Genomic DNA, 22,094 nt, shown 5'->3' with positions numbered 1-22,094 from the left:
TGCTGGCTGTGGGTCAATGGATGACAGTGTGAAAACAAGAAAAAGAAAATTTGCCTGGGTCTCCATCCTACTTGGAACTAAAAAAAACTTGAAACTGCACTTCTCAACCAAGGGAATAGTTTGTGTAATGGATTAGTAGTTTGTAATACACCAAATACATCAGTTTCGATGGAAATATTCACTTATTTAAGCAGAGGTATATTACTTTCCCTTTGGAAAAAAGAGTCAGTGTGTTGTGCCACCAGAAACTGTCAGCATAAAAGCAATGATGGGCTTAAGAAAAGCAAAATGAATACAAGTAATAAATGTTAACTAAACCTATTGTGGTAATCATTTTATCAATATATGTAAATCAAACCATCATGTTGTACATCTCAAACTTATACAGTGATATATGTCAATTATTTTTCAATAAAACTGGAATAAAAACCCAGCAAAAGTAATGTCCTCCATGACCTTAATGCATGACTACCAATGGAATCTAGAATGTAAACTCACCACAGAACCTCCTAAGCAGTCCAGATAATTGATTTTCTCAGAGAATGCACCGAGAGAAAAATTCAGTACTATGTTTTGCAATTATTAATTTATACTTAATACACATTTTTAAATCATAATGAAAATGAGCAAGGACAATTATGAATTGTAATCCGAAGGAAGGAAGGAATAAAGGAAAGAAGGAAGGACAGAGGAGGGGAATAAGGAGGAAACTATGCTCGCCCCTTAGGTAGCACCCTTTTCCTTTTACCTCTTCATCTAGTTGACTGTTGCTCATCCTTCAAACCTCAACTTAAAAGTAACTTCCTCAGGGAAGTCTCAGGATCACCACCAAGCCAATGCACAGACTCAATCAAGTCCCTTCCTGTTATTTGTTCAAATGGTTCTAGCACTATTCCTTCAATTATAAATATTTTTATGTTAATTGTTAAAGTTTGTCCCTCTCACTATAGTAAAAGTTTCATAAAGGGTACATGTCTTTCTCACAATTGTATTGCTATTTCTAGGGCCTAGCACATGGCCTAACCATTAGAAAGGTTATAATCAGTATGTGTTGAATGAAAAAAAATGAATGAATGGATGAATGTATAAATTATGAGGACTGTACAACAAAAAGAAAAATCCTTTCATTACAGAGTTAAAAAAGAGATCTTTAGAGACCAGCAGACAAATAAATAGCAGGCAAACATATTCACAATGACACACCATGAAACTCACAAAATTCGGTTACCAGTCAGTCAGAAGACCTGGGTTCAAGTTCTAGTTTAACCAATATAATCGTACATAGCACATCTCACTATACTTTCATTTCCTCAACTGGCAAATGGAAAAATAACAAAAATACCAGCACCATGCAGCTCACAGGGCTATTTTAACAATTAAATGAAAATGATGTGAAAATTCTTGCCACACAGATTCTTTTAAATGAATAAATAGTAATAGTCACAGAATTGTAGAAGAAATAGAAGTACTTCTTGTTAACACAATAGTGGTAGTTCCAATGGCAGTGGTGTTTTTCATTTCAATTGTGAAAAAATAATAATGGGTTATAGAGTGATTTTCTAAAAATTTTATTTCACTAGGCTTCATATATATAATTTTGAAACATAAGGAAATGTATCAAGCATTTATGGTACTTTGTTATTCTGATCAGGTCAGGAAATGAGGCTCAAAATTATATAAGAAAAGAAGAAAATTCTTTTAAGAACCTATCTCATGCTAGGCACTATGTCATGTATTTTACATCTGTCATATCATTTAATCCTCATGACAACTTTGTAAAGTAGGCATTATCCTCATTTTGCAGAGGAGAAAAAGTAAGGCTTGGAGAGGTTGTGAAATTTTTCTACAGCTATTCACCAGGAAATAGTACTCTCATGGTCATAACCTAAACTTTGCCATTAACAATAACTACCCCTCTGCTCTAATACCAATTTAATCATCTAATCTCTGACCAACACCTCTTGTTTCCACTCACTCCCTTTAGGATTCTCACTTCAACAATTATTCAACCCTATCACAGCCCACAATCCATTTCATCCTACCTCCTTTCCACTGTCTTTCACTCCCTCTCATAATCTCCCTTTACAGCTCCTTACCCAGCCTAGATTTCATGGTCCACCATTATGATCACCCTCTAACATACACCCTAGCTGAGCATGGGCTTTCTCTAGTTGTGGCAAGTGGGGGCTACTCTTGGTTGCGGTGCGCAGGCTTCCCCTTGCGGTGGCTTCTCTTGTTGCAGAGCTCGGACTCTAGGCACGCGGGCTTCAGTAGTTGTGGCACGCGGGCTTCAGCAGTTGCGGCACATGGGCTCAGTAGTTGTGGCATGTGGGCTCTAGAGCGCAGGCTCAGTAGTTGTGGCACACAGTCTTAGTTGTTCCATGGCATGTGGGATCTTCCCGGACCAGGGATCAAACCTGTGTCCCCTGCCTTCGCAGGCAGATTCCCATCCACCGCGCCACCAGGGAAGTCCTCTTTCGGTCATTATAATCTACAAATTCCAAACTTGGTTAAATCCAAAATTCTGTTTACACCATACCAATGTCTGTGCAATAGAACGTTGCTGGAGTAAACAATAATCATGCTGCCTAGTCTCACTTTCAACTGATGTCAAATAATCCCTTAGTGCCCGCCAGCAATCCTACTATATTCCCCTAATCCACTTATTTGCTCACTCTTCTAGATAATTATTTCCCACCTTTTCCTCTCATCTCAAACCTCTAATATGACCACACTTTCAGTTGATAATGAAGTATGAAGATAATGTCCACATGCTCCCTCCACATCTACCTATCTCCCTGCTTTTGTACCCATACACTGTGTCATCCCTCTTTTTACTCCAATAAATTACCTGTGCTCTGAAGGCCAACTCTTCACATCTGTATATATAACCTCTAACTCAACAGCAATCCAGTAATTGTGCTTTCTCCTACAATATCAACTTTTCCCTCTCTACTGGATCATACTCATATAATGTCTTGCATCTTAAAAAAAAAAAAAAGCCCTCCATCAACCTTCCATTTCTCTCCAGCTACCACCCCAATGTCTGCTCCCTTTAACAGCAAAACTCCTCAAAAGAAATGTCTGAAATTACTGTTTCCACTTCTCCTCCTGGTCACTCTTGATTCAATTCAAATAAGGTTTTAGCATCCACCATTCTGAAATTACTTGTCAAGGTCATCAAAGATCTCCCTGTGGCTAATCCCAATAGTCAATTCAAGCTTTGGGCCTATTGTTCAGTCTATCAGCAGTACTGACCTAGTTTATCCTTCTTGAAATTCTATCTTTACTTGGCTTCTAGCTCTCTTATAGCTTCTTATAGCTCTCTCTCTTGGTCTAGCCTTATCTCACTAGCCACAATTTAGGCTCCTTTGCTAGTTCCTCTTCATCTCATTGTCCTGTAAATGCTAAGAGTGTCCCCACAGTCAGCTTCTTCTCTTCACAGTCACTCTTTAGATAAGCTCATGCAGTCTCAAGGCTTTAAATACTGTCACTATGCTGACTATTCCTGAATTTTTAATTCAGACATCTTCCCTAACCCCTCAGTTGCCTATTTAACATATCCAACTTGGATATTTAGTAGGTATCTTAAAACTAACATGTCCAAAAACAAATTCTTGATTTCCCTAAAATCTGTTCTGTTAATCTATTCCATCTCATTGACAGCTACTCAAACCTCTAGTTGTTCAAGCCCAAACCCCTAGAATCATCATTGATTCCTCCTTTTTTTCTCATATTCCACATCAGATTCACCAAGAAATACTGTTCACTAGACTTTAAAAATATAATGGAATCTGATTACTGTCTATCTCTTCCACCGCTACCACCCTGGTTTCAGCCACCATTATCTCGTGCCTGGATTACTATAATAGTCTAAATGACCTCTCTCTGATTTTGCTCTTGTCTCCCTAAAGTCTAGGCTCTACACAGTATATCCACTGCAGTGCCAACCACTTCTTGGTACTCTGTTTTCTTTTAACTATGCTTACTGTCCTTGTCACCAAGTGACAATGTTTAATTACTCATATGCTTATTGTCTTGTCTTCTTTCACTAGAATGAAGACTCCATGCAGCAGCAGCTTTGTTTTATTCACTCTTGTATCCTCAGCAGCTAGAACAGGGTCTGGCACAGCAGGCACTCATTCAATATATATTTACAGGAGGAAGGAGAGGAGGGAATGATGGAGATTAGATTCAAACCCAGATCTGTCTGGCTCCCAAACCTCTGCTCTTCTGCTGACACAAGATTGTTCTAGGTCCAGCATTACTATTAAAGAATTTTTAAAAAGAATCTCTTCACTTTAAAAAAGGTGTATACTAAGTTCTTTGTGTATGTCTTACACAATTTGTGCCTCATATCTCCTATACCATTATTATTTTTTGTTAAAATGACTCACCTTTTAAACTAAAATATATGTATCTTACTACTTCATATTCCACTCTAATTGAAAAATAAAACTTGCCATAATAATTAAGTTTTAATTAGTAAAATTCAAAAATATTGATCCATATACCACCTAAAATCTCGCTGTGAACTATTTCTCATATGACTATTACACTGGAAAACAGAGAAAACCTTATCAGGGAAAATTTTTATTAAGAAATAAACCAACAAATTTATTTTGACTGTAGTGGTGGCCACACGAATCTACATATGTGATACAACACCACAGAACTTAATATGCATACACCTACATACACACAAATAAGTACATGTAAAACTGGTGAATTCTAAATTAGATTGGTGGATCGTATCAATATCAATTTCCTGGTTGTGATGTTGTATTATAGTTATGCAAGTTATTACTACTGGGGGAAGTGGGTGAAGAGTATAAGAACACTCTTTGTATTATTTCTTAAAACTGCACATGAATCTATAATTTTTTTTTAAGTAAAAACAAAAGTTTAACAAACAAAAATCACAGATCTACCCTTGGCCTGGAATACAGCACCACACATCAAGAAGACTCTAGAAAATGTGACAAGTTAAATTCATAATCTAAGATTAAGTTACATAGTGACTGATAACAGGAGAAAGTATGGTGTTTAATAAATAAGTGTTCACGTATTGCTGTTTTTGGTAGTAGGAAGGGAGACTATCCTCAGCCTAGGTAACAGAAGTAAAGGCAGGGAGAATGACTGATACTCAGTCCAGTTGAGGTGTGATAAGAACTGCAGTACAACTGTAGCTTAAGGTGCCCAAGGGTTGGGGAACCAAGCATGAAAAAAGGAGAAATGGCCAGAAAGGAGCAAAGAAAGGTAATCTGGGGTCAGGATTCTTCCTGGCTTTTGATATCATAAAAAAATTTTTTTTTTAATTTCATACTATTAGCAAGGAGAAACAATAGAAGATTTTCAAGTAGGGTGAGAGTAGGGTGAGACATACAGACGTACAGGTTGGTGGTACTGTGGCAATGAAATTGTGAAGGGGAGAGATCACAGACAGAGAAGCAGCTACTTAACATTCCTAACAGAAGATGAGGTCTGAAAAGAAGTCACAGTTGGAGGCAGCTGACTTGTTGGTTCCCAAGCTGAAGAGTTAATAAAAACACAGATCATTACTAGTTTATAGGCAATATTTAAAGATAGAAATATAGATAAGATTACTTAAAACAGTCACAAGAGAGCTGAGGGAACGCCAAGAAATATTTACATAGAAAGGACTTGCTATGGTCTGAATGCTTGTGGTCCCCTGAAATTCATATGTGGAAATCCTAATCCCCAAAGGTGACTATGGTATTAGGAGGTGAGGCTTTGCAGAGGTGAAGGCAGAATAGTGCCGTTATAAAAGAGACCCCACAGAGCTCCCAAACCCCTTCTACCAAGTAAGGGCACAGCTAAAAGTTGAAAAGTCTGCAACTCAGAAGAGGGACTTCACCAGAACCTGACCATGCCGGCATCTTTGTCTTGGACTTCAGTCTCAAGAACTGTGAGAAATAAATTTCTCTTACTTATAAGCCACCCAGTCTGTGGTATTTTGTTATAGCAGCCTGAACAGACTAAGACAGGACGAAAAACCTGTCCTCAAAGATTAAAAAAAAATAATAAAAAAAAGGTCTTAGAGAAAGTATTATTACAGAAGTCTAGTTTCCAGGCAAACGGGGGTGGGTTTAATGGCATTAAATGGTGCATGTATCATCAGAATGGCAAAAATTTTCAAAGATTGACCATGTGCCCTGTTGGTAAAAAATAAAAAGAAATGGGTAGTTTCAAATCAAATTTGAAGACATGTAAAATATACTAAGACAGAGTTTATGAAGGTTAATTTATAGTTTCACATTTTAAATGTATAAACCCTTTGACCCAGCATGTTCCCCTCTAAGAATTAACCCTATAGATATACTTTCACAATGCACAAAGATATAACTATGTGCATACGTGAGTTATCCACTGCAGCATTATTTGCAATAGTAATAAACTAACTACCAACAGAGAAATGGATAACAAACTATAATTTACCCACACTATGGCACTAACATAGCCATTAAAAAGAAGAGGGGACCTGAACAAACCAGTTTGAAGGGACATCTAAAATAGACTCCTTAGAAAAGGGAACCCTTATACACTGTTGGTAGGAATGTAAACTGGGCAGTCACTATGGAAAACAGTATGGAGGTTCCTTAAAAAACTAAAAATAGAGTTACTATATGATCCAGCAATCCCACTCCTGGGCATATATCCGGAAAAGATGAAAACTCTAATTCAAAAAGATACATGCACTCCACTGTTTGCAGTGGTACTATTTATAATAGCCAAGACATGGAAGCAACCTAAGTGTCTATTAACAGATAAGTGGATAAAGAAGATGTGATTGATACACACACACACACATACACACACACACACACACACACACACACACAATGGAATGTTACTCAGCCATTAAAAAGGATGAAATATTGCCATTTGCAGCAACATGGATGGACCTAGGGATTATCATACAGAGTGAAGTAGGCCAGACAGAGAAAGACAAATACTACATAATATCACTTATATGTGGAATCCAAAAAAATAATACAAATGAACTTATTTACAAAACAGAAACAGACTCACAGACAGAGAAAACAGACTTCTGGTTACCGAAGGGGAAAGAGGAGGGGGAGGGATAAATTAAGAGTAGGGGATTAACAGATACATACCACTATATATAAAATAGATAAACAATAAGGATTTACTGTATAGCACAGGGAACTACATTCAATATCTAGTAATAACCTATAATGGAAAAGAATCAGAAAAAAATATATGTATGTGTAACTGAAGAATCACTTTGCTGTACACCTGAAAGTAACATAACACTGTAAATCAACTATATTTAAATTAAAATAAATAAATAAAAAATAAAGTAAAATAGACTCCTTAGGTGTGTGTATGGAAGGTGTATGTGTGGAGGGAATTACAAAAGCATATGTATATAATAATTCTAGTTCTGTTAAAAGCAGCACAACTGTTTATGTTCATGTATGCACTGCACAGGAAAAATATGGAAGAAAAGACCACATACTTCTAACAGCAATTACTCTAGTAGAAATGTGAATGGAAGATGCTTGGCAAAGAGGATGAGGTACACTTTATACTCTGTTACACATTCAACAAGCATGCATTATTTGGGTAAGAATTTTTAAATTAACAATACAAATATAAACACAAAAAAGTTAAAGGGAAATTTTAATTGACTGGAGCTGAAATAAACTCCTAATAAACAAACAAACAAACAAAAAATGGCAACTGCCATTCTCACCCTCAATCCTGATCTACTGTCTTTTTTCACTATGGCACCACCATCCTCTCAGTTGCCTAAGTTAAAAAACCTGGGAGTCATTCTACAACCCTTCCTCTCCCTCCCTCTACTTCGTCCTTCAGTTAGTAAATATTTATCAAATGCTTTCTATCTTCCAAGAACTATTTTAGATACTGAGAAAACTACTTTATAGTTTGACAGTTACAGAAAACTGTTTGTAGTCTGTCTCAGAACAAATTTGACAAACACAAAAACAAAACTGCCAAATCAATAGCAAGTCCTCTAGCTTCAGTTTTCTAAATATCTCTGAAATCTGCCCCTGAATCTGAATCCCAACAGCCTAATTTCTACTATAATTTTCATGGTTCAAATAAGAAATGATGAGGGATTAAATTCCTGCAATTCTATTCTTTCTGAATTCTTCCTCATATCCCTTTAGTCCACCTTCATACCCCTTTAGTCCACCTTCATACAGTTACTAAAGTATGTTGAACTTGTCATTCCTCTTATGGAAATTCTTTGATGCTTCTGTTATCTTCTGAGTAAAAAAGAAACTGTGATATGCAAAGTCCTTCATGATGCCTATCTAGGTATCCTCCAGGTCCACCACTCCTCTTACCCTCCAACCCATACACACTTCATTGCTACCTAACATTCATATTTTCTCATGTCTCCCTGCATTTAAGGTGTTACTTCTGCTTAGAATTCCTTCTGCCCAATGCTGACAAACTCCTGCACATCCTTTAAGACTCAGCTCTAGAAGCCTAGGTTTTCCTCTACAGTCCCAATGCACCTCTACTACTACCCAATATCGCAACTGTTTATAGTGGCTATCTCCTTTAAGCTCCTTAACAACAGGCACCATACCTTCTACTCTCTTTAATCCTGAAGTCTACTTTAACAACTAGCATGTAAGTAGATATTTCACATCTATCTCATAAATAAAGAATGAATGAGGGACTCCCCTAATGGTGCAGTAGTTAAGAATCCACCTGCCAATGCAGGGGACAGGGGTTCGACCCTGGGAAGACCCCACATGCTGCGGAGCAACTAAGCCTGTGTGCCACAACTACTGAGCCTGCGCTCTAGAGACCACGAGCCACAACTACTGAGCCCGCATGCCACAACTACTGAAGCCCATGCGCCTAGAGCCCATGCTCCACAACAAGAGAAGCCACCGCAGTGAGAAGACCACATACCACAACGAAGAGTAGCCCCCACTCACCGCAATTAGAGAAAGCCTGTGCGCAGCAACAAAGACCCAACGCAGCCAAAAATAAATAAATTAATTAATAAAAAAAGAATGAAAAAAGAAAGAATGAATGAATAAATGACTGAGTGTTTACATAGCTGTGTGACCTTGAGTAAAGCATACAACCCAAGACTTAGTTTCCTCATATATAAAAAGGGGATAATCATATGTACCTCACAGGTTTGATTATCACGTTTTGATAATCATGGGAGATAAAGTTCCTAGCATAGTATCTGGTATACAGTAAATATTTAGTAAAAGTTGGCTTAACATACTTTTAAAAATTAGGTTGCATAAGCTAGCCTGGGAGCAGAACCTTATCCTTATTTCTTTGGTAACCTGCATCCTGAATTTCAAACAAACTTGGAATAGAACCTATCTGTAAGTTGGAGTCCTTCTTTACTCTCTAGCAACCAGTCTCTTCCTTGGTCAGGCTTTCCTCATGCCAGCAATACTGAACATATCATTCTCACTTTCACCTCAAGGCTTTGCTCTGCTTGTCTCTTTCGCCTAGGGTTTCATCTCCTCTCTTTTCCCCCCTTAGCTGAATTTTGTAGATACTGAAAAGTCCACAAGAAAATTCCTATATTTATTTCCTGTTTTGCTTTATTATTCCATATTGCAACTACAGATGTATTATTTATAGCTATCATGCCACCTTCCAAGTTATCAGTCTTGCAACTGTGAAGAACTATTAAGGTTTCTTGTGTATCCTGCAGTTTTCCATCTCCATTAAGAAATTACCTGATGATCCAGCAACTTGACTTCATATTCAGATTCCAAACCACACACTTCAATACTGAGTTCTTAATTACCCTGGATTCTCTGCTATTGTTTCATGAGTAATAATTAGTCTTAACTTCAACCAGACTGCAAGCTCTGAAAGCCTGTCTTTGACTTCTGGTTCCCTCAACACTAAGGACAGTCTTGAGCACAAAAGCTAATAAATACTTTCAAATTAACTGCAAAAAAGACACCAAATTCTAAACAAAATTATAAATATTTTAAAGACATCTGTATGAAGACACAATTTATTTTCCATTGTTGTCTACCTTCTTTAAAATTTGTATGTGGGATATTGACTAATCAATTTCTAGATACCTTGTGGGTGTGTCTGTATACTATGTATATATACATATATATAAAATATATATAATTTAGAAACTCTTTTCCCCTAGGCTCACAGAATCCTATCTTTCCAAATGTAGGATTTGTTTCAGAAGTAAAGAATCAATAATCATGATAGAAATTACAATCTTGTTTCATTATTGTTGTGATAATGTGTTTCATTTATAGGACACTGAGGAAACAATTTGTGTTCCATTGTCATCTATCTGCTTTAAATTCCTTATGTGGGTATCAGTTAAACAAAATGGAATCTTGGCTTAAGACATATGAAAATGATCTATTCCATATACAATATATATGTTGTAGAACATTAACATTGTCTGATAATTTTGATATTATATCTAAAAACACAGCAGAGGAAAGAAGCAATGTTTTAAAAAACTGGAGTCTATGTTGTATATATGTGACATGGCTCTGTGTGAAACCAGTTTTAAAGAAAATGGGCAAGAGCTACTTATTAAGTTACCTGTAATCATTCCGATCATCAGCTTTTATTCCAGGCCAATCTCTCTTCAGATATTGACTAGCCAACTTCTGGATACCCTGTTAAAAAATACATATTTAATATAATAAAATGTAATATAAATTATAAAATAATTATTGTGCTATAAAGGAAGCTCTTTTCCTTAAAATACATTACTTAGCAAATCCCATCTTTCCATATATAAATTTAATTCAGAAGTAAAGAACCAATGATAAATGGTAGAACACCATAACTTGTTTCATTATTTTCAAAGTCTTCTCTCGTCCTCATTTTTAGGAAAAAGGTGAGTATAAAGATGAGAAAATTGAAACTTAATTGAAATGCTTTCCACGTCACCAAACTATGTGACCAGCCATAAAAACGAACTACCCCGGTATATCACAGGGAACACAGCTGTCCACCTCCACAGAGCTCTGATTACTCAGCTTGACATCTCAATTTTCCATCACTCCTCTGCTGCGGCATATACTGCATTTTTGAATCCCAGCAGTCAAACTCATATACCAGGAAAGACTACAACACATTCAATTTGGAGCAGACAGATAAACACTGGCTTGTAAAATTAATGGACAAACCTTGTTGCTATTCCATACTAGTAATTTTCAAGACAGACTTTAAGAGTTTTTTTCTTTTTAAATAATACCATGGCACAAATCACTTAAAATGAAAAAATTAGTTTCACAAAGAAATACTCACTTATTGTTATCCATACAAACATGAACCTGGACAAAACAAGAGTATCCATAATAGGTACAGGATTTTATTGGCAAGGTTAAACTACTCACTCTGAGTATAGAGCATACTACTTTTAGAAGGAAACATATGTGGTTCCCTAACACTGTAACAGGGTCCAATGTAATGGATCAGAAATCATTAACTTTGGGATATTCATCTCTATATATGCAACTTTAAAAAGAACAAATAAAATGCTGAGATGAAGAACAATCACATTAACTGACTGCCTACTTTAAGCAGAAGCTGCTCAAGTAAAATCAGTGGTGCATTCTATACATGGTACCTTTCTACTAAGGTCTGCTGCCAAATCAATTTGGCTTAATTAAATCCATTGTTGAATGTTTCTGTTTACCATTATTTCAATGAGCCCAAAGGGTAGCAGGAACTACAGAGAAGCTCCTTTGAATCTCGAGTTCCTTTTGAATTTGGCAATAGTTTGGTTTCACTATTTTCAGGTCCTATGTATTCTGAAAACTCACATATAACTGCATATCCACAATACTTCCACTTACATACCTTGCACTTTGGGGAATACAATTACTTAGTCTTCCCTGAATACGTACAGAATTTTTTTTTCACTTCTGTACCTTGTTCACACCGTTCTTTATTTGTATGAAATCTCTTCCCACCACTCCCATTCCTACCAGCTGAGTTCTTGCTGCCCCTCCTTTAAACTGATTTTTAAATTTCCGAACACAAAATATTCAAAAGTATATAAAGAAAAATGTGGAAAGTTTAAATGCCTAAGTGTTTGGTTTCATTTCATTAAAAGAGAATAGTTTAGGGCTTCCCTGGTGGCGCAGTGGTTGGGAGTCCGCCTGCCGATGCAGGGGACGCGGGTTCGTGCCCCGGTCCGGGAGGATCCCACATGCCGCGGAGCGGCTGGGCCCGTGGGCCATGGCCGCTGAGCCTGAGCGTCCGGAGCCTGTGCTCCGTGGCGGGAGAGGCTACAGCAGTGGGAGGCCTGCGTACTGCAAAAAAAAAAAAAAAAAAAAGAATAGTTTATCATTATTTCTGCATTTATTAACTTGAATTCTTTTTTAAAGAACTATCCCTCCTGGACTGTTTGGGTATGCTGAGGTACAGTTCTCAGAGGAAAGGCAAGATAAATACTTGACTGTCCAGTTTTGGTCCAAAAGTGAACAATGAATTTTTAAAGTAACATTATGAACTCACATATTTTGAATAATGGATGTGTTTCAATCTACTGCAGTCACAATTCTCTTGATGCTCCAAATGCTACATCTGTGGTCAGTGGGAGCTCCTCCAAGTTGGCTCCCATATCATGACCCCAATAGACTTTAATAATTTCTTTGTTTTCTTTTACAGTCCCTATTCCAGATCTGCAGTAAGCTAGTTTTCCAAGGAATTCTGATTACTTTCAGAGAGAAACCATATTTAGAGACCACAATCTAGGTACTTCCTTATCCTTTTGGTCTTACTTTGTATCTTTCTCTAAGAGGGCTTTCCTAATCACTGTATACAAAGTAGCTCACCCTTCAGTCAGTTGCTCTCTCTCTCATCAGCCTACTGTATTCATAACCCTTATACATTGTTACTGTCTGGTTTAAATATGCTTTGCCTATTTGCTGACTATAAGCTCCATCAGGTACAGATCTTGTCTTTTTCTTTCTTTCTTTTTTTTTAATCACTATGTCTCCAGGCTATAGCAAAGAGCCTAGTATTTAGTTGATACCAACAATGTTCCCTGATTGCACGAATAAATGCCACCTACATTATTCCATTTCTAATGTATAATACTCAAACTCCTTTTGTGTTTTTGCCATTCTGAGTTAGAAATGTTTAGATCAAAATTTCTCTGGTTCCCTAATTTTCATATACTCAAATAAAAAAAACATATATCAGATTTCTAAGATTATGACCAGATGGTTTTTATACAATAAATAAATAAGTTCCTTAGTAAATTATAGTCAAATTTGACCATCTCCATTACTGAAAGGGAACATATGTGTAAGATACTCTGAAGCAATGAAAAAAGTTTATTCCATATTTAGAAGGCAGTACATATTAATTTTTATGAAGATTCAAGTAAGTTAAGATCCCTGAATTCAAAGAACTCATAATATGTAGACAGGAATAGGAAGCATACAGCATAAAATGGGAGGCAACGGATGGGTTGCCAAATAAGTGGCAATATGTGATACAAGTACCCAGAGGAGGAAAGGATCATCTGATATGTTCTTAACAAATTTACATCTCAATAATATGATAGTGTCTTTTTCAGTTTAATAACTGCTAAAGTGGTTGCAGAACAATTTTTATAGAACATGGGATATGATAGGAGCCTCAGATTATGAGAAGGACTAAGAGGGCAGAATGACAGCACTGTAAATTTATATAAAACAAGTGAACTTACTAACGAGCATCTCAATACACTTATTTCTCTTAATTCTGTTAGTCCCTGTTATAACTACAGAGAAATTGGACGCTTAGGACATACAAAATTTACTTAAAGTCACAGTTAAGTTTGAATTAGAATCTAGTTAAGTTTGAATTAGAATCCCTAGTTATCATTCTAAATCTTTGCCCACAAAATCACTGTAGATTTATATAATTCTTTAAAATTTTTTGAAATTACTTCAACTTGTTATTTTTGTGCATTATAAGTTACAAGAGCAATTTCTAGAGCTCTAAACCACAATGTTGAACTGTACTAAACTGAATGGAGTGCTTCAGAGATGAGATGAGGGATTCATGAAATAGACAAACAGTGAGATCTTTAGATGAAAGACTTTATTCAAGTTAGTTCAGAGAGACAGGAATCATGGCTTCTGTGTGCTCCATGCAGCTGTTCAAGATCTAATCTGCATGGATGCTCAAGAAATACTCCATGGCCCTTATAGAAAGGTCCTAAATAACACTTCATGCTTCTGAAAGCATTCTATACTTAATTGGTTTACCTTTTACATTATGCTTAAAGCTACATCTTATGAATAAAAGGTTTATTTGTATAGAAAGTAAAATCTACCACAAGTAAATGGCTAAGGAAGATAAACCCATGGCTGGTAATTTTTTTTTAAATGGTTTTTTTTTTTTTTGAATCACTTCCCTGGCCCACAACATTACTTTACATTACATTACTCTTTAAAACTGATGCATTAGATATAATATTTATATTTACATGAGTATCACTAATACATAATGTTGATTTGATTTCCAATACAGTTTACTCTGGAGCAGTGGTTTCTATAAAAATGTACTATCAATATACTCTTTGCAACATCCAATAATATCCCATTCCAACTTTTAAAAAAGCCATCAGTGTTTGATGTAAGACTTGCTTTGTTTCACCTCTCAATAACACTTGCTATATTGCTCTAACAAGTGAAGCAACACAAAGAAAGACACTGTTCAATAGACACTGGGAAATGGACTGATGGCTTAACCTTTTGCCCATTTACCACAGAAAGCTGAGCAGAAGTGTGCCCCATGGATCTCACACAGGTTATTCTGTATCCATTTTTCACCGCTAACATACAGAGAAACTAATATTTAAATTTTATAAGGATATGACATCAGATGGCACTTCAAAATTATAGGAAGCCATGTTACGTAATATACTATACCTTTTTGTCATGAAATTCCCAACATTATGTAAATGACTTTTAAAAATTAAAGTCCACTGCATAAGTTGGATACTTCTCAAACTGACGTAAATTATACAACGATCATAAATTATACAATGTCTTAACTATTCTAAAATTAATAGTAATAGAGAACTTCACATCCCCCCTTAAGCAAAGTTTTGAAATATTTTTCATTGTCTTGTACAGCATATAATTGAAGTTCAGGTAAAAAAAATCAATATATTATTTTAAATTACATAATAAATTGTCTTTACTTACTTTTCTATTCATTTCATGATAAAATGAGGTATTAATCTCATGTTACATATTAAATATGTATTTAGATATTTTTAGATTTTTCCTTTTATCAAAAATAAAGATTAATTTTGTTTAAATTTAGCTATATAAGAAAAGACAAGTTCTAATGACATATTAAATGACCTATTTGATTTGAGGACCAAACAGAATAAAAAAGAGATGAAATTTAACACTCATCCATGATAAAAATTATGAAGAAACTAGTAGCAGAAGCAAACTTCCTTAAGCTAATAAAGGGTATATACAAAAGCCTACAGTTATTGGGACTTCCCTGGTGGTCCAGTGGTTAAGTATCTGCCTTTCAGTGCTGGGGATGCAGGTTCAATCCCTGGAGGGGGAACTAAGATCCCACACACTGCGGGGCAACTGGAGCTGGCAGCTCCCACGTGCTCTGGAGCTGATGTGCCACAACTAGAGACCCCATGTGCCGCAACCACTGAGCCCGTGTGCTCTGGAGCCTGCCTGCCACTAAGGAGAAGCCCGCAAGCCGCAACAAAGGGCCCACGCGCCACAACAAAAGATCCCGTGTGCTGCAACTAAGACCTGATGCAGCCAAATAAATAAATTAATTAATTAAAAAATAATAAATGATTACATTAAAAAAAAAAGTCTAGAGTTAACATACTTCTAATGGAAAGTGAATGCTTTCCCCCTAAGACTGGGAATAAGGCAAGGATGCCCTCTCTCACCAGTCCTTTACAACATTGTATTTGTAGTCCCACTTAGTACAAAAAGGCAAGAAAAAGAAGTAAAAGGTAGACAAATTGGAGAGGAAGAAATAAAACTACTTCCATTCACAGATGACATGATTGTCTATGTAGAAAACCCCAAAGAATCTACAAAAAAAAAACAAAACAAAACCAAAAAACCCTCCTGGAACTAATAAGTTTATTAGCAAGGTTGCAAGATACAAGGTCAACATATAAAACTCAATTGTTCTCCTATGCACCTGCAATGAACAATTGGAATTTGAAACTTTAAAAAAAAATTAGGATAGCACTGGGCGGAAAATGAAATACTCAGGTATAAATCTAACAAAATATTAATATGTGTAAGAACTGTATGTGGAAAACTCCAAAACACTGATGAAAAAAATCCAAGAAAACCTCACGTTAATGGATTAGAAGAGTTCACACTGTTAAGAAACTCAAATCAAAATTCCAGAAAGCTTTTTTGTAGATATCAAAAGACTGAGTTTAAAATGCATATGGAAAGGTAAAGGTACTAAAATAGCCAAAATAATTCTGAAAAACAAGAACAAAGAGAACTCACATTACGAGTTCAAGGCTAATTACTATACTATAATGTTACAGTGTAGTACTGGCAAAAGAATGGACACATAGCTCAATGGAACAGAAGAGAGCCCCAAAATAGATCTATACAAATACAGTAAATTGATTTTTCACAAAGTACAAAGGCAATTAGATGGAGAAAGGATAGTCGGTATCAATAAATGGTGCAGGAACAATTGGATAACCATATGCCAAAAAATGAACATTAACACTTATCTCATAACTTACACAAAAATTAACCCAAAACAGTTCATAGACCTAAATGTAAAGTACATAAGTACAAAACATGCAGGAGAACACAAAGGAAAATCTCTTTGACCTCTGACAAAGAGTTTCTGCATACAACACCAAAAGCAAGATACATGAAGGAAAAAATGATAATTTGAAGTTTGTTAGAATTAAATTCTTTCCTTTAGGAAAGACACTGTTAAGAGAATGAAGAAAAAAAAAAAAAAAACAAGCTGCAGACTAGGAAAAATACACACATATCACATAACTGATAAAGGACTTGTATCCAGAATATATACAGAGCTCTTAAAACTCAACAGTAAAGAGAAAACCAACCCAACTTTTAAAATGAGCAAAAGATCTGAACACACACTTCATCAAGAAGATGTAAGGATGGCAAATAAGCATATGAAAAACGCTGAACATCACTTGTCATTATGGAAATGCAGATTAAAACAACAATGAGATACCACTACATATCTATTAGAATAGCTCTTTGAGCTATTCCAAAAAAATACTACACTATCAAATGTTAGTGAGAATGCAGAGCCACAGGACACGCCTGTGCTGGTGGAAATGTAAAATGGTACAACCACTCTGGAAAACAATTTGGAAATTTCTTATAAAATTAACACAGACTTCCCATATGACTCAGCAACAGCACTCCTAAGTAGTTAGCCAACTGATGTCCACAAAACCCTGCACACAAATGTTTCTAGCAGCTTTATTCATGAAAGTGGAAGCAGCCAAGGTGTCCCTCAATAGGTGAACAGTTAAACAAAATATGGTACATCATTAGAACAGAGTACTATTCAGTAATAAAAGCTATTAATTTACACAACTTTTTTTTTTTTTTTGGCCGTGCCACACGGCAGGCAGGATCTTAGTTCCCCAACCAGGGATTGAACCCACACCCTCTGCAGTGGAAGTGCAGAGTCTTAACCACTGAACCACCAGGGAAGTCCTGGATAAATCTTAAATTCATTTTGCCAAGTGGAAAAGAGCCAAATCCAAGAGTTATATACCTTGTGAAATAAAAGAAAATATTTATGTGTTGGTCTCTGTTACTGGCACAGAGCTCATAAAACTTTTGTAAATAGCGGTGCTAGGAGAATTTTGTTCTAGCATTTAGTCTTTGACCCCAGTTCATGACAGAGTTCCTAAGTCCCAATTATTTTCCTGGGTGATAGCAGTGTCTTTTGTTCTAATGAGGTGACTCTTTCGGTGGGCTCCTGGATGAGGGCTGGTCACCAGAAATACCAAGCCATATTCTTGGAATTTCTAGCCCTGTTTCTTAATCTCCAGAGAGGAGAAAGGGGCTAGACATGGAGTTAATAATTGATCACACCCACATGATGAAGCCTCCATAAAAACCCCAGTAGTACGGGGTACAGAGCTTCCAGGCTGGTGAACACGTAGAGGTGGTGGGAGAGTGGCACACCCAGAGAAGGCATGGAAGCCCTACACCCCTTCCTACATACTTGTCCTATGCATCTCTTCCATCTGGCTGTTTCTGAGTTATAGTCCCACTTAGAAGACTATTGCAGGAGAGGATTCTGGGAAGATGGCAAAGTAGCAAGCACCAGGATTCTGTTTCCCAACACAGACAACAGATTCAATGACAGAATCAGTCTCACATAACTATTTTGGAACTCTGAAGTCTTTTTAAAGGCTGTAACTTCCAGAGAAAGGCTTGGATGTTAAACAAAGTTAATTTCAACCAATTTCTGTACTTAGCTCAGCAGCAGTTACCCCCCACCTCCCAGCCCAGTGGCAAGCAGCCATGAACTTGTTCCTGTAGCAGCCTGCATGCAGCTTGCAGGAGACACCATGGGCAATAAGGGCCCGTCCTCCAAGTATCAGGGATCTGTGCTCTGATCACTGATTGCTGCTTCTGATCAAGGATGTGGAGACACAAAGGTGCAGACACAGAGGTGGCCATTGTTGAACCCCTATTCGCCAATGAAGAAAAGTGAACAAAGGCTAAAGAACCTTTGGGCCACCAACAAGTGGACCAATATATGCACTGTGGGAGTCCTAGAAGGAGAACAGAGAAAGGGACAGTGAGATTATAAAAATAATGGTCAAAAACTTCCCCAATTTGACAAAAGACAAGAATATAAACAGCCAAGAAGCGCAACAAATTCTAAGTAGGATGAACTCAGAGACCCACACTGAGACACATTCTAATCAATCTGTCAAAAGCTGAAGACAAAAAGAGAATCTTGAAAGCAGCAAGAGAAAAGCAAATAGCCACATACATGGTATCTTCAATAAGATTATCAGCAGAGTTTTCAACAGAAATTTAGGAGGGCAGAAAACAGTGGGTCCATATATTCAAAGTGCTAAAAGAAAAAAACCTGTCAATTGAAAATACTATATGCAGCAAAACTGTCCTTCAAAAGTGAGGGAGATATTAAAATATGCTCAGATAAACAAAAGCTGAGGGAGTTCCTGACTACTAGACCTGCCCTGTAAGAAATGCTCAAGGGAATCTCGAAGGTGAAATGAAAGGACACTAGACAGTAACTTGAAGCAGTATGAAGAAATAAAGATCTCACTAATGGTAAATATATGGGCAACTATAAAAGCTAGGATTATCGTAACAGTGGTTTGTAACTCCACTTTCTGTTTTCTACTTGGTTTAAGAGACTATACATTTCTTTAAAAAATTGTTAGTCCAAAAGCTAGTGTTATTGTAACTTTGTTTTGTAACTCCACATATTGTTTTTTATATAATATGAAACTAATGCATAAAAAAATTTTAGTTTATGTCTTTGGATACATAATATAAAAAAGCATAATTCTGTCCTATCAATAAATGAAAAGGTTAGGGATGAAGCTGTAAAGGAGCAGAGTTTTTGTAATGCTTCTGAAGTTAAGCTGGTGTAAATTCAAATTAGAGTCTTACAACTTTAGAATGTTAAATATAACCGCAAAGAATATACGCAAAAGGAAGAAGAAAATTAAAACATTCCACTACGAAAACTCAACACAAAAGCGACAATAATGCAACATGACAAAGAAGTCAGTACATTCTTACTTTAAATGCAAATAGATTAAAGTCTCCAATCGAAAGGCAGAGATTGGCAGAATAGATTAAAAATCATGATCCAACCATATGCTGTCTACAAGAGACTCTTTAGATCCAAAGAAGACTACTGTAGCAGTATTCTGGCAGAGATGATGAGGGTTTGAACTGCGGTGGAGACACTGGAGATAGAGAGAACCAAAGTGATTTATAAAGGTATCTGGCAGGGAAAAACTTACATGATTGGTAATTGTCTAGCTATGGAAGAGATAAGAAGGAAGGAGACAACAAAGATGACCCTTTGGATTTTGGCTTTATACAAATGGACAGATGATGGTATGTCCCCCAGGCATGAATACACTGGTAGGCTATTTAGTTGCAGAAAGGGTTGTTGGATTATAATACAAATGATACTAAGTTTAGCAGAAGTATAAGAGGAGAAGGCACTCTCTCCTAAAGTGAGAGATGTCAGGAAAACCTATATAAACTTAAGTACATTGGAACTGGATCTGAAAGAGCAAATAGGAATTTGAGCAACTGAGAAACGAAGAGGGAGTTCCAGGGTTTGGCATAACTTAGGTGAAAAAAATTCGTGATGAAAAAATAGTAGGGAAAATGTGGGAGAAGGGTTGGTGGGGTAAATTTTTTACTTCTAAGCATCCAACTTGTTCCTTGAAGCTTACACTTACACTTATATAGTGAATTCTTCTTTAGTGCTCAGGGGTTAACTACTCTCAAAGAAGTTTTCCATGAAGTTATTCTCGTTCTTTAAGAAAGACCCTCCAATGTTTTTCGTTTACTCAATTCAGAGTAAAAGCACCGTTACTACCATTCAGCTTAAAATAGAATCATAGGGCTTCCCTGGTGGCACAGTGGTTGAGAGTCCACCTGCCGATGCAGGGGACATGGGTTCGTGCCCCGGTCTGGGAAGATCCCACATGCCGCGGAGCGGCTAGGCCCGTGAGCCATGGCCGCTGAGCCTGCGCTCCGCAACGAGAGAGGCCACAGCAGTGAGAGGCACGCGTACAGCAAAAAAAAAAAAAAAAAAAAAAAAGCATCATAAAAACACATTTAAAAAGATGTTTCCTTGGAGAGTTATGGTCCTAATAATAACTGGAATAAGTTAATTTACTGTGCTTACACAAAACTCACAGTGTTTCCCTTAATATACAAAAGACGTATAGAAGTTATCTCCCTGAAATATTCTTAGTTCTCCACTGAATGCTGCTATTACAACAGTTTAATGAGAAAGTATGTGCAAAAATCCTGTTGGACTTAAACAGAGAGAACATGTTAAATGTCCAGTTTATATAATGCTGTTGCCAATAGGACTGTATAACTTGGAAGTTTGTTTAGTAAAATGTATCTTCCTTTTAGGAGGCAAAAGGCCAAATCTACCTGATGTTAAATGCCAGTTATTTAATAATTTTCAAGTTCACTTCAACCATTTCCCCCCGCTCCAGATAGTCTTGTTTATGCCTACAGAGTTCTTCCATTTATTTCCAAAGCAACTTATATGCAAGCTTTAATCAAGAGAAAACCCTACTGACTAAAAGGCTTACCTCTCCTATTTCAATAGTTTTTACTTCATTTTCCATTTTTCAGTAGATTGTTTAACCACAAAATGATGGTTATACTTTTTTGAATGTTTTTTCTTTCCCCCACGTTTTGAGAATTTTTCTTTTCACATTGCTGGAAGCTTTTAGTAAGAAAAACAATAGTTTTTACTGTGTGTTACAGTCATCTTCCAATAAAGATTAATATTATTTGTTGTCAAAAAACAAATTTGGGGGATTTATTTTATAATATTTAAAACATTATCAACTGGAAAACAAATGATGACACAGATTTTTAGAGCAAAATATACTAAATTTTGGCTTATTTAGAATATTAAAGAGTCACTAGACATCATTAAAATTGTGTTCTTACTCCATTTTTAAAATTAAAGTTAGATTTCAAGGCTTGGATTAGCTGATATCTATTTGTAAGCTTCTAACTGAAGGGTTTTATTGAGGGGAAAAACAAACTAGTTGCTGTTGTTTTAAACAATAAGAAAAGTGTTATATTAGTCAGCATGATTGAACTGTCCCCTTGATCTCAAAGACAGCTGTAAAAGCAGTTCCTCTTTCAAGCAGAAACTGGAATGTAGCAAATCAGCAAGCAAATAATTTCATGAGCTGGACCCTTAGTTATCTTAAAATAGAGGGGGGCATTCCAGAAGAAACAGACAAAATGTGACTGAACATTCAAGGCAAATGAGAGCCATTCTTCCTCATTTCTCTTGTTGAATGGAAAACA

General features: G+C 36.4%; 1 protein-coding gene across 2 annotated transcripts in view; it reads right to left on the bottom strand.

Annotated features, from left to right (window-relative positions):
• FCHSD2 (FCH and double SH3 domains 2) overlaps positions 1-22,094 on the bottom strand; it is a 291,907-nt gene that overhangs the window by 162,121 nt on the left and 107,692 nt on the right. For both annotated transcript variants that reach the window (XM_082659936.1, XM_082659937.1), the window contains exon 4: positions 10,588-10,664. In XM_082659936.1, the coding sequence (XP_082516062.1) occupies positions 10,588-10,664 (77 nt within the window). The remainder of the gene's footprint in view (positions 1-10,587; positions 10,665-22,094) is intronic.

Source organism: Grampus griseus, assembly GCF_964374135.1.
Source record: "Grampus griseus genome assembly, chromosome: 8".
In the NCBI taxonomy this organism is placed as follows: domain Eukaryota; kingdom Metazoa; phylum Chordata; class Mammalia; order Artiodactyla; family Delphinidae; genus Grampus; species Grampus griseus.
The sequence above is the reverse complement of the archived record's forward strand: the minus strand, read 5'-3'. Positions and strand labels throughout refer to the sequence as shown.